A 13,836-nucleotide genomic window follows, 5' to 3' on the forward strand; every position below is an offset into this window, starting at 1 on the left:
AAAGTAAACTGGTTCTCTGCTACAAGGTTTCAGTTATATTCTTTGAGGTACAATTTGCTTTTTCYTTTTTTAATATTGAGGACAAATGGGACAAAGTCAGTTAATCTTGTGGGGAGCAGAGGCTTGGGCTCTCATGGCTCTTGGTGTGTGCCCATCTTTCAGTGCCGACCTTTGCAAGTGGGAAATGCAGATATTCCTTCTTGCTATGTGTATTAGAAAGGAAGCATCCCCTGTTTTAAGGAACCGAACTCTTTCCACGGGAGATTCTGTGCATGCTGTGTACAGCTTAGTTAAACCTTCCACTTAAGTCTTAGACTTCCCACAGTTTTCTTGTGGGTTCCCACTGAATGCACAGCGACTTCCCCGCACTTCTCTTGGCCTTTGGGGGCATTTGTTTTGTGGCAGCAGGCCCTCTTTTTCTGYTTATGCACCTCAAGTGTTTTGGAGCCTAATTTAGACTCTCTTACTCTGATGCTCCGTTTGTTCCTCCCCTTTCTCCAAGTCCTCTTGATTTTATCCAGTTTACAGATCTTTTTCTTTACTTTTTGCCTCCAGGGTCCAATATCTTATTATGGTAGGTATCTGGGCACTCTTTTATCAATTTATTTTACAGTTCAAATCAGTCCTACTAATTTCTGTCCTACTAATTGGTCATCAGTTCAACAGGAGTCTCTAAGCAGCATTTTTTTTCTTAATCAGGAAATACCATTAAAAAAAACCTATCTATTTATCAATAACCAGGTTACAATTCTGGGCTAGCAGGTGCCTGTCTCACTGTTGTGAACTCAGACTTCCTGAAATGTCCCCCGTTATTTGCAGAACTCCCAGGGCTGCTCTGAGTTCATGGGAGCAGATCCGTTTCCCCCCTGGTTTGTATCTTGCCTAATATTAGGAAGATTTTCCCAGGCACCACAAAAGGCCCTGCTTGAATCCCTTCTAAAACGTGCAGCCCTGGAGTTCTGCAAGGAGAGGTAGATGCAATTTTTGAAAGAAAAAAAAAACTAGAAAATACAGGCTTTTTTGCTCCGAAGTGGACGGATTGTGTTGGCTGAAGCTTTTGAGCCCTGGTGTGGGACACCAGCCCCGACACTGGCCGGGCTGTCGGCGCGGCAGCGCGGTCTCCTGACGATGTGTCGGGCAGCGTTCGGGTGCTTTGCTCCCAGCTCCACCCTTCTCCATGCGATGCAGACTGCGTGAACACATTGTGGAAAGTTGGAAGCGTCGGCAAAGTTTTATTGTGGAATAAACGTTTGAGGGAACAAGGACTTCAGCTGGAAAAAGCCTCTGGGGAAGCAGCTTTAGGAGCCTTTTTGGCGTAGTTGCRCTGGGAGGATTGATAAAGGGAAGAGCTTTTGTTCGGCTGCAGGGGACCTGAGCTCCAAGCAGAGATGAGAAGAGTTTGGCCTCAGTCTCCTCTCCATTGCTCAGAAAGTCAAAGCACAGAGATTGCATTAGAATTCCCAGCCAGGAACGATGTGGATAGACTCGTATTAAGGAATCCTCTCCTGCTCATTGCAAGCCAATAATTGTGAAATGTCAGTGAGAATTCAGAAGTCTTGAGATTAGGGGGTTATCTGGACAATCTTTGTAGTTTTATATGAATTAATGGCTCTAGTTTGGGATGTAGCATTTGGAGGATAGTGATGAAGATTGAAGAGAATGATCCTGTGTCACATTCTGGAAAGGATTTTCCTTATCCTGGGCTCTTCTGGCTTTGTCTCGCAGCTGACTTCCACCATCCCTATGACATAGCAGGAGAAATTGGGCACATATGTGGAAGAAAAGTGGCTTTTAAATGATACACAGTGCCTGACAGAGGTATAAAAACACTTGTAATAATTTGAAGAATTTTATTTCCTTGCATATCTCTTCAGTGGCGTTAAAAATGTGCCTCACCCATGTGTTGCACAGCTTATCAAGGGCGCTTTGGATTTTGTAACACTTCAGTCTGTGCARTACCCTGCCTTATAATGGCATGGATTATTGCAGCATCTTACACAAAGGTTTAAATGCAGTGCAATGCACTGAGTGCCGTTTTGTGAACTAACAACTCTCTGGGCAATAAAAGTGTCAAAGAAAAACATCTGCTTTTGTGAACATCCCCTAGGACAGGCTGTGTAGCATGGTATAAAACCCAGACACATTAATGGAATTAACTTTCTTGAAGGAATARCACTGAAACGTATGGTTATGGATTTAGATCACAGCAAGGGTATTAAATAAGCTCCATCCTGTCTCCCTGTGCCTTGATTTATGAAGCTTGAGCATTTTAAAGTCTTCAAAATGCCACTCAGCCTGCTCTGTAAACATTGCCTTTTCTGCCTAATTGTAGTTATTAACATGAAATCAGCAGATGCAAGTGGATACTAATGAAAAGTGAATTCTTAGCTTGCACGGAATGAATTTCTAAGCTGGGGATTCTAAGGGAAGACCAGTGACCTGGAAAATTCCTTGTGCAAACTAAATGTCATAACATGAGAGCTGTTGCAGGGCTCCAACTCAGGAACCCTGAATTTCATATATTCGATTTATCACCTATTTTTTGCTTATAATGGCACTTTATTATGGTTTAGCTTTTGTAAYGAAGCTGTTTATCACACTCATCTTTTGAACCAGATAAACAGCAGATCAGAAATGGGGTCCACGGGTGCTTTGCCACTTGCCCGTYGCAGACGGGCTGCACGTATCGGGAGCCCCACAAGTCCTGAGATGCACCGTGGGTTGCACTGTTTTATCACCCTTTTATTTCCCCGTTGCAGCCAAGTGAAGCGTAGCCCTGCGCAGGCTGTAGCCCCAACAAAGGACTGTCTTTTTAAGCTAAGGAAGGATCCAAGTCCTCTACTTTCTGGGCTCAGATTGCCTAATATGGTAAGGTATGTCTGYGCCGCGGCGCTGTTTTGCTGGGATACGAAGGAAAGTTGATTAGGAAAAGGGAACGAAATAGGTGCACCTCTTGCTAGCTGACACAAAAGGGAAAACTCTTCATCTGCATAGCAATATATGATACCATTTATCATATGTCTTAGTGTTGCTAGGCCAGGGTCCCTTTGGGGGAATTAAGGACACACACATTTTTCCCCTGGTTTTACCCTTGAATATTTACTTCTAGCATAGATGCAGCGTGACGTGGGAGGGAAGCCATCTGGCCCGTGTCCAAGGAAACGTAAGTGGTGTCACTTGCAAGACTATAGCAAAATTATAGGGCATTTAATTATGTTTAAAATCATTCTAAGAGATTGCTTCTGTTTAGTCCTGCTTATAAACGAAATGTTAAAAAGGGTGGAGTATGCTGGGACGAAAGGAGATTTTTAAATATGCGTGCAGCTAGCGATGTAAAGCTGAGTCTAAAATAGCAGAAAATTACTGCAAGGACATGAGTTAGCATTTTCCCAGAGAGTTGTTAGTCTGCTGAGGAACAGTTTTATTGCATTTGCAGTGCCCTGGATTCCTTGGGAGCTGGAGGCAGGGGAGACACTATAGAAATAAAAATGCATCCTGCAAATATTTCCACAAAAGATCTGCGCAGATAATTGGCCTCATGCTTTCTGTATCCAAATAAGCCTAGGTTGGTTTTTCCTACCCCTAGTCTGTTCTGAGAGGGCTGTGGGACTTGCTCTCTGCTCTGCCTGGGACACGGCATCGAGGCCGAGCGGTCCAGGCGTGCTGTGCAGCCTGCAAGGTTGCATCTAAATATGTCCAGGTTAATTCCTGTAATTCCTCAAGTTGCTGCATTAGGAAGGTGTAATGTGAAGCGGGTGTCCACAATGGAGTGCAGTAACACAAAACCAGCTAAAAAGCAATCATCGAGTCCTGGGCAGACGAGGCAAAACAGCGAGACCTCCAGGAATGATTTACAAGGTCATGGAGCCTTAACTATTTAACTGTAACTTTTTGTTTAGGAAATTTCCTCAAAATTCTGACTTAGTCCAAAATGGTTGATCTTTCCAAGTTGTCAGTTACTCCTTTTAAAGCCATGGCCCTGAGGTTAGCAGCGACTTGCTCCTTTGCCTGCACAGGAGTCATCTCATAGGTGTCCTGGGATCCAGTTGGGACTGAGAGCAACATGATGGCAGCATGGGGCAAATTCGTGCCATGAGTGCGTGTGATCTCAGCACCTTCCATGCAGTGTGGAAATGTCCACGTCTCCTCGAGAGGCTCTGGATGTGGCTGGGGTGACTGTTGGCCTAGAGCAGGTGGCCTGAGGGACAGGATTACTCCCTGGCACACATCTCATCAAAGCCCCTCTGAAGCTCGCAAGGCCCCAGCAGGATGGGGCAGTCTCCTGTTTGGCGAGTGAGGGATCTGTTCTCCCACATATGGCCAGAAGGAGTGAAAAAGCAGAAGTTGCCTTGCCATGGGAGGGAAGAATAAGCTGCGTTTGTTTGGAAAACTGCAGTCAAATCCTCRGAGAATAAAGTACCCTTTTGGAAACTGCCCCGTAGGAAAAAATTGTGCCTTCCAGTGACTCAAGCTTGTTGATGCTGTTTGTCACCCTTGTCTTTAAAAGCTTGTTTTTTTCCTCTCAGATAATATTCTTCTGCTTGCTTCTGTTCAGAAAGAAGCTTCGTGTTTGAAATGTCATGTTGGTGGTTTGCTTTTTAGCGTGGAGTTTCCCTCCTGTAAATAACCTCTGGYAGAAGCTGCTTTGTTATTTGGTATGTGAAGATATGTAGAGTCCTTAAGCTATAAAACTGCTTCCTGGCAGAAGTTTGTCATCAGCTTTGCTTTCCACTCCTCAATACATTTTCTTTACTCTTTGCAGTGAGTATCTAGCGCATAGCTAGAGCTGGGCACTGCTTTTATAGAGTTTATTTTTCACTGCTCCTAGATTTCATCCTTGAGAGTGAACATAACCTTCGAACGCTGCCCGTTGCTGCTGGGAATGAAGGCCAGAAATAGGCTTGGAGCACAGTGAGATAGGAATGCGTTGAAGTTAGACATTTATTTGGCCAGTGACACTAAACTATTGGCTCGTGTCAGCCGGTTGCCTCCATACACAAGTTCATACAAAGGTTTTATAACCACAGGGCAGCTGGGTTGGGTGGGAAATAAGCAGCATCTGATGAGCGTAGATTAGAGAGCAGAGTGGAGCCCGTCTCTGCTTCGGGTGCCCTCTGAGGTTGTCATCTCTGTTTTTCCTTCTGGAAAGTCCCCGTTAGCTCCGAGTGGTGTTTGCATCTGCTGCTTGCCCTGATGTTCATTTTCACTGTTGGCCTGCAGGCATCTCCAGGACTTGCTGCTCCAGGCTTCTTTTGTAACTCGACAGGCTTGTGCTGCTCCCATCTTTTCAATGGGGAGGGAAAACTGAATCAGGAGGAGAGAAATTGTCAGTAAACATTTCCCGAGTGCAACTTTCGAATGACCTTTCCTGGAAAATGTTATGTGCTAACCCTATGTTTTCCTTAATGGCAGTAATTTGATGAAATTCCAAGATTATTTTGCACAGGCAGTGCCTGGACTTCCCAGGACCTGGATTCACACGGCCATGAAGCAAAGTAACTGCAGGCATCAGTCTTCCCACTGGTGTTTGGACATGCACAGTGAGGGTTACAGCATGAAAATACCCTGTTGCTGAGGTTGCCCTGGGCCTCTGGGCTCAGCACCACCACTGCAATTACAGCCATGAATGGAATCAGATCTGTGGTCTTGGAGACATTTATTTTTGGCAGAGCAGTCCCTGCCACATCTGGCTCCTTCCAACAACAGAGTCGGCTGCAGCAGTGGCATTGGAACCGTTTCTGATTATCAGTACCGTTTTGTCATCCAGTTCTGTAGCCTCCTACCATCATCATCTTCAGTTCCCAACCTCTGAAGTTAGGGAAAACCCTTCAGCACTCAGTGAACTCCCGTTTTTCAGTCTCTATTTCAGTTGCTGTTGTTTGAATGTACAAGGTGCTTTCAAGGTCCTTTCTTCCAAAAGTTAATTCTGTCCTGCAGAACTGTTGGAATATTTTTCTCCCGCATGCCTCATTTGACCCTTGTAAGTGCTAAAATTAAGTTTCTCTGCTCAGATTGATGCTTTTTGAATTCTCTTCTTCTCCTGCCTTTTATTTTCTATGTTTGTAAGAAAAAAAAAGGAAAAGAATCCTGAGGTTTTATATTTAAAATGTGCTATTCTCAGCCCCCACTGAAATTATYTGCTTTTACTGTTCAGTGCTAATCCAGGTATGTCTGAGGGGGTAAAGCTTCCAGCCTTTTTATGATAAATTTAGCAGTGGGAATAAAGCGGCGGGGGAAGCATGACACTGTAACGGGCAAATATAGATTGCCAGCTGCTAATCAGATGGGTGCGTTTCGGAGCCTGGGAAGGTCCTTTCCTTCTGCATAGCTTTRGGTCTGCGAGAGCCGTGGCCAAGTCTGCTCAGGGGAGTCCTAGTCGGGGCAGTGCACGCGAAAGCCTCTTCACTTCCCCAGTTTGGATTCCATTTATGGCAAACTGCTGCAGCGCCTGCCTTTACAGCATGTTTGCAGCGGCACTTTTATTGCCTGCCCAGTGATTTCTTTGCTACGCTCCTTGAGCCTTCTGTTGCTGAACGTTCCCGTCGCTGCCTTTTGCAGCTTCAAATAAGCCTCGGGAAGCTCTAATTGAACTTGTTAAGGCTTGCATATAATTTTGCAGTGATTTATATACAGTGTTTTAAAGTGGTTTTTACATAGTGTGGGTTTGCAATCAACTTTTCATGATGCGCAATAGCAGTGGGCTGGGTAGGGTAGTCAGTACAGSTGCTGAGCTTTGACCCGGAATTGTCCCACGTAACCAACACTTGGAGCCCTTGCTGATTACAGTATTTCTATGAGCTGCATTAGGATTCTTGGAAAAGGGAGAGCTCCCACGCAAGAAACAAGGTCTAGTGCTGCAGCTTTTAAGACAGGCTTCTCCTCATATCTCTGGGGCCAAATAATGGTGCTGTGAGTTTTAAAGCAATCAGTCGTGCAGTATGATGAGCAGTTTGCCTAGAGAACCAGCAGGATTTCTTTACACAAAAGGTAATGGGATTCTGGATACAGCTGGGCAAGAGCAGCAGCATGTGTGCGATTCAGACTTTGCTTTGCCCGTGAGTTCTGCTTCAAAATTTGAGATAATGTTCATGTGAGTTTTCCCTGTGAGATCCCATGTAGGGGAGCAAGCAGCTTGTGCCTGGCTGCTGTGATACAGCCTGAGCTGCCTCTGCAGCCTTTCATCTGGCACTGGGACCCCTAATGATGGGACAGAACAGGATTTCTGACTAACAGCAGGGCAAATCTCACCTTCATCATGGGCTCTCCCTTTGCAAGCAGCAAGACCTGCATCCACATGGAGTGTAGTCAAAACACGAATGCAAGTCGTAAGATCTGCCTACTGGGAGAAAGCAATGGTGCAGTTCAGCATGTGCGAAGACTGTCAGTTATTTAGGGCTTAAATAATCACACGTATAGGAGACGTCATGTGGTGGATGCAGTCGTAGGATTTATTGAGTTTTTCCCACAGTATAAACCTTCCCTAAATTCCTGTTCCTATGGAGGAGAGGTGCAATAAATACCCTTGCGCTATGGATTGCTGTTTTGTATGCCAAATGAGTAGCATGAAAGCAACTGGTAATCTAATCTTGAGTCTGTTCTCTCTAGCCTGCATCAATAGTTCAGTAGTTAATGGGCATTTCATGTTTAAACTGAATTTCTCTGGCATTTTTACAAACTACTTTAGACCCAGAAGAGTTATTTTACAGGCACAGTGGTTTGTAGCCTGGCTTCTGGAAACTCCTGCCAGGAGAGTTTATTTCACTGAGTTTCTTCAGAGAAGTATCCTGGGAATAAATGTGGCTTTAGAATTGATTTAAGTATTGCATAAAATACGAAATATAGATTTCAGTATTTCCATGAACTAGGACATGACTAAACATACAAAGAGTGCACGCTCCTCCTGCAGGTGTAGCATCCAGAGAAGAGGCTTATGAAGCTTTTTAATTAAAGAGCAATTAGCTGAATTCCATAGAAGGAGGTGCCAACCATGTCCCCAAGTTTATTGCAGTCCTATTAGGGCTTCTAAAGCCAAATGAGCAAAATGGCCCCAGTGATTCAAAGGCAAGCTTGAAGCCTGCGCCTGCTTCTCCCACTTTGCTCTGTTTGTCACTTATAACTCACATCTTTTCTATCTGCAGTGCAGCACCGTCGTTSTTGCATTGCATTGCTTGCAATTTTTGTTTAATTTAAAAGGGATGGTAGCCAGAGAGACCCTGCCAGGAGGCACTGAAGGTGGTCATCACCCTGGTGCCGTGTGGCCCCAGTTCATGTCCTCATACAACCACTGTCAGCTGAGCTGTTAAGCCTTGCAGGCCACCCTTGCGTTGCTGGAGAAGGGAATATGCTCTTCAACACTGTGCTTGCTTTGAGCAGATAGGGAGCTTTGGCTAGACATGAAAGAARAGTCAACTGACAGAGGAGTAATTCAGTGGCTGTGTGGATGTTTGCAGGTGTTCAAGAGGTTGCAGTAAACCTGACGTTGGAAAATGACAGGACCTCGAGGAGATATTTTTGGAACAAATTATCCCAAGGTTACCAAATAACCTGTCTCATCCTTCAACGTGAGATTTATTAAGAGTTCTGGTCTCCCAAAAAACCTTCTTTCTTTCTCCACTGCACTGCCATTAACATGACATGGATTCACATCAGCTGTAATCCTACGCAGTCTTCCTGGCTATGGGTCCTCCTTTCAAATTAATTATGAAAATATAGTCTAAAATTAATTACAAAAATACAGTCTATTTGGGTATGTACAGAGGTATTCTTACCAGGTTCATTTATGCATMTACTTCTTGTCTTTGTCTGAAATATCTAGGAAGGGAAAAGCCACCCATTTTACAGGGAGACGACTGGTTTTTGAAGAGTGGTGATAGTCAAGACCATCGCTCCAAGTGTAGGACATATTTGTGCTCCTGTTCTTAAGGACGAGAAGTCACTTTAACAGATGATGTTGCCCACAAATGCATTGCAGCATGACATGAGCCTCTGCAGAATCTCATGGAGGGGTTTGTGTTCAGCATTTGGGCAAGATTTATCTGCATGTCCTCCTGGTAGCTGCCTAAGTATTCCYAAGCAGAATAAGCACATCCACAGCCCAGAACAGGCTGTTGCAGCTAACTTAGGAACGTTCTCGAGAGACAGAAACAGTCCGATGCAAACCATGACCTTGAATATACAAACATCAGGATGTGAGGACAGCAGAACTGCAAAGGAGGAGTCAGGTTTCATATTTACACAGGGGAAGACTTGAAAGGAAGCTGTGCAAGATGACAGGAAGAAATTCATAAATTAGGCACTTTTGTTGAAGCGGTGGTGAAAGCTGGCATATTTGGCCATATTGCATCCCATTCTGCACTCTTTCTCCTAGCTAATAAGGCTGCTACCCCTTGTCTTGAAAATGAGTTATTGTCCACCAAGATGCATTTTGTCCATTTGCAAGGCATCTGCACTGGATGACTAATTAACTTCTAATTAGTAGGGAATGGAAAGCTAGTCTTTCTTTTGATTTGAGATTCAATATTGATTTCAGAGCTCACTCCACCTCCTCAGTAGAAGCATGACTATGGAGAGAGGCAGCAAGTGTGAGTCTAGGACCAGCCTGGAGAGAAAGCCAAAAAAACATGCAATATAGAATTATTTAACTCCACCTTGGTGACTAAGCTGGGCTTTGTCATACTTGGAGTTGTTATTGTGCCACTGCGGCGTGCAGGTTGTCACACAGGTTAGCCTGGTTTCCGTGATGTATATCAATGTGAAACTCCAGAAACTATCTGACTGGTGGGAAAGGCTAACATATGTGTGCACCTTCTAGAAATATGCATTTTAAAATAYCGAAATTACTTTATTGTCACTGTGTGGCCAAGTCAAACTCCATGCTGTCGTGAATGCAGGAGGATGGGGATGATGCAGCAGAGGGAAGCTCTGAAGATCAAGGTCTTGTCATGGTCTCCTTGAGCAGCAGGGTGCCTGCCACTAGATGCTTATGTGCCTTAGCTTAATTTCTGAACCTGTAAAAGGGAACACAAAAATATCACTAGGCACAATTAGACCTCTCCAAGCCCTCCTGACCAGCACTGGATGACAAGACCTATCCTTCATCTTGATGAGGTATCGAGCAGAAACCTGATTACAAGATGACTTTGTGTGACAGTGAGGACCCCTSTGCCGTGTTCCCTTCTCTGCATGGGCGCACAGCAACGCTGCATCGCTCCTGGGTGGTAAAGGTGCTGCACAGCGGGAGGAATAAAAGCAGCCGCTGCTGCAGGCTCCGTTCCCCAGCTACATATTTAGGTAAAATTAGCTGGTCTACTGGAGCTGCTCCAGCGCGGACACCTGAGCTGATCCAACAAGGTAGTTTGCAGCCTTACGGCTCCTGCGCTACGCCCAGGTGGTGGTCAGCGTACGAGGGCTCTTAAATCATTGCACCCAGCAGGTGCTTCGGGGCACGTTTCCCCAGCACTTACCAAATGAAGGGGCTGCGGGTCTCCTCACATGGGATGTGAGTGGCATCCACTCTGCCCAGCAAGTGAGCGGCCTCGTGGCCTCCGAGATGTGGTTAATGGTGCCAGGAGTCTCCTTCCAGCTCTCTGGGCTGGACTGAGGGCCCAACTCTCACTACCCACTTTCCTCTTCAAGTTCCTTTCCCCTCACTCTAAAAGAGCTTTTGGGAGGACATACTGTCCAAGCAAAGTGTCACCTTCCCCTGGCTCGGAGCAAGATGAGAGCAAACACCGCAGTCCTGCCTGGCCACCGGTGAACTTTTCATGGTGTGAACCTTCAGCCATCGTGGTCACAAGGTGCCCGCTCGGGCTCGCGTCACCAAAATGTGCTTGGCAAAGTGGATCGAAGCTGCCCAACCTCCAGCACTGCGCCCGCGGGGCCTGCGGGAGCTTTGTAAGCTCTTTCTCTTTCTCTTCTCCTTTTTTTTCCTACAAGTGGCAGCCCAAAGGCCGAGCTGAAAGCGAAGCCGGGCCGCTGGCCGGCCGCCAGCATTCCTCGCGGCGCGCGTAAGGAGCTGGAACGTCCGAGCGCGGCGCAGGGGCGGGAAGAGGCGAGCGCCCGTGCGCGCGTGTGAAGGCGGCCGCGAGGAGGAGGAGGAGGCCGGACCAAAACACTGCTCCGACGGGCCTGCCCCTTTCCCAAAGCCCTGCTGCTTCCTGATTTATGCTCTCGCCTTTCGCTGGAGCCGCRCGGCTTGGCGCAGCCCCGCCGGAGAGCGCCTGGCCCGGCCCGGCACGCAGCCACGTTCCCCCRTGAAAGCTTGGTGCCTGCTTTAACCCAGCTCATTCGGCAGCTTCTTGGAGGTCGGAGTCATCACCACCTGTGAGACAAGGGAAGGGCATCGGGACTCCGGAGGAGAGGGAGATGTCCCGTAGCAGGAATCCCGGCCGCGGGCCTGGCTGCTGAGGGTGACGCCACGCCGGCCCTCAACCCTTTCTCCTCAGCGCCGACAAGAAATCCCACGGAGCCTCAGCTCACCCTGCAGCAGATGAATGCCTAAAATCACCCCCCCTAAACATCAGRCTTTAATTACGGGAGCTGGGAATGGTTTAATTGGTTTGTTCTGACCTTGGAAGAAGGAGCTGCCCAAGCAGGGCAAAGCCAAGACTCTGCTCAAAGCGATCTCCAGCCAGAGAGGCCATGTCGTCCCTGTACACCCGGAGCAAGGATTATACCCGGAGCAGGAAATCTCAGTCCGATTCTCCCCCGTCCTCTCCTTCCCCGATTGCAAAGACGCTCAGAGTAAGCAGCCTTTTCCTTTCTGTATCCCACGAGACCCGCTGGGCCGCAGCTCCACTTGGAGCCGCTGGCTGTTGCGTTGGTGTCTTCCCTCGGAGGAGCCGCGTTGGGGCTTCGCACGGGGCAGAGGCCGGTTTGCAGAGAAGCTTGGGAAGGTTCCTGTGCAGCGACAGGTTGTAACACCGCGGCTTCCTGGCGGTCTTGCCCTGGGCTTGTTGGCGTTGGTGCTTAGAGGGAGGTGTTGGGAGAGGAGCTTCTCCTGTCCTGCTCTCGCAGGAAGCAGTAGCATCTCTTGCTAGGAGAAAACCTGGATGGCAATGAGGCAAAACCTGTCCAGCTTGTTAAACTGCCCTCTCTCCCCAAGTGGCTGGATGCTGCTGTGAAACCGCGGTTATCTCCCCAGTGGCGTGTTCCACTTCGGGGTCGTGCTGAACCGGCCGTGTTTTAATCACCCGGAGCCGCAGCCACGTCGGGCTGGATCCTGYGCCACGCCGGGCGATGGGCACCTCACCTCCTGCGGTGTTCGAGAGCGGGACCGTGTCAGGACAGTATCACTGGTAGCTTGGGCTGTCGTGGACCTCTCCACAGCCCATGTCGTTAGCCGGGTGCTCTCTTCCAGGGTGAGAAAAGTTATCCTGCCGTTGCCAAAGCTCAAATGAATTACTTGGGAGGAAGTAAAAAGGCCGGCTAATTTTAGTTGCAGGCATTGCATTAATCTGAGGGCTGCCTGCTCATTTTTAGTGTCAAATCGCTGCCTGGTAAGAAAGCGCAGCCCCAAATCTGTAAAAGGGCCTTTAACTCGCTGCCACTGGCCGAGGGGAAGCGGCCCTGACCTTGGGAAGCTTCAGCTTTGCAGTGTGCAGYGGCTGCTGCTCGCCCCTGCGCTGGGAACGCTTTAACCCAGGAGGGCAGGAGTCCGTGCCTTTTCTTGGGGTGTTTCTTGGAGTTTTTAGATGACGCCTACTGAAATGCTCCGTCTTCAGCAGTTTTGTGCAGCGGGGCTTTCCATGCCCCGGTAAATCACCAAGCTGCTGACCAGCAGCTTCACAGTAGGTGGGAACCCTTCAGATATATTCTTAAAAACCACGAGTCTTTTTATCTTCTGGAGTGCTTTGAAAGCAGTCCTGCCTTGCACACATAGACTGATGCATTTTTTCCCCTCCATAYATGTAGGCGTAGAAACAAGTGACAAACACCTTGTCATGGCTATGGCTAGCGGTATTGGCTTGCCCATTGTGTGGGCACCTTGATCCAAGCAAGGAGCTCCTTGGGCAGTAGTGGTGATGAGCCTGCAAGTTCTTGAATGGCCCAGAGAGAGCCAAGAGAAGCAGTGGGAGCTCCTGGCATGGCAGATGCAGCTGCTAAGGATGGAGAAGACCCTAGTGACGATATAAAAAAAAAAAAAAAAAAAAAAACCTGGCAAAGGGCTCTCCACAGCCTCTTGTGGTCTTGCGGTGGTGGGAACAGCTGAGGGCAAAGTTCTTGGTTCTGGCCTTGGCAGTGCCCTGGAGCACTGCTGTGGAAGGGTCCAGGCGGTGGCAGTGCTTGCTCACCAGTCAGCATAGGAGGCAGTTGTCCCATCGGGKTTATGGAAATAGCCGATGCCTTAAAAGGCTAATTTGGGAAGGGTTGACTTGAGGCTAGGACAAGGCATCTAAGTTAACTGTTTCTCCGGGAACTGTGAGCAAGAGAAGCTATAAAGTACAGTTTCTTCTTGATTTGTGACCTGTGGGTAGTGGGGGATGTCAGTGCACATGTCTCCCCATGTCCACAGTACTGGCAGCCCTTGCAGCAAGGTACCCCTGACCACCAGCTTCAATAAACCAGGTAGGAACGCAGTAGCTTTGAGTCTTTGCTCATTTGATCTGATTCAGTTTGATACCGACTCGCTTGGTGACCTACAGTTCCTAGAGGGCATGAGGGGAGAAAACGGATGGGCAGATAGGAAACCTTCCTCTTGGTAGGACATACACATAAATCTCTTGGAGGACCAGGCAGCTTGGAGGGTATCTTAGTTATGAAGCTCCCACCAGCAAACAGCTGCCGTSAGAAGTCGTTTGCAAAGCACTTTCTGCTGCACTGGCGCTGCTCGTCGTA

At 47.7% G+C, this 13,836-nt stretch overlaps 1 protein-coding gene across 5 annotated transcripts in view; it reads left to right on the forward strand.

The window, feature by feature from the left end:
• Window positions 1–13,836, forward strand: part of PPP1R12B (protein phosphatase 1 regulatory subunit 12B) — a 101,039-nt gene that overhangs the window by 64,028 nt on the left and 23,175 nt on the right. Inside the window, exon 1 of one of the 5 annotated variants that reach the window (XM_026053125.1) lies at window positions 11,468–11,742. The exons of the other annotated variants lie outside the window; for them this stretch is intronic. Coding sequence (XP_025908910.1) covers window positions 11,641–11,742 — 102 coding nt within the window. The 5' untranslated portion in view covers window positions 11,468–11,640. Of the gene's footprint in view, window positions 1–11,467; window positions 11,743–13,836 lie in introns of those variants that run through there. 5 annotated transcript variants of the gene reach the window in all.

The sequence above is a fragment of the Nothoprocta perdicaria genome, unplaced genomic scaffold, assembly GCF_003342845.1.
Source record: "Nothoprocta perdicaria isolate Ctin4 unplaced genomic scaffold, notPer1 scaffold_97, whole genome shotgun sequence".
In the NCBI taxonomy this organism is placed as follows: Eukaryota; Metazoa; Chordata; class Aves; order Tinamiformes; family Tinamidae; genus Nothoprocta; species Nothoprocta perdicaria.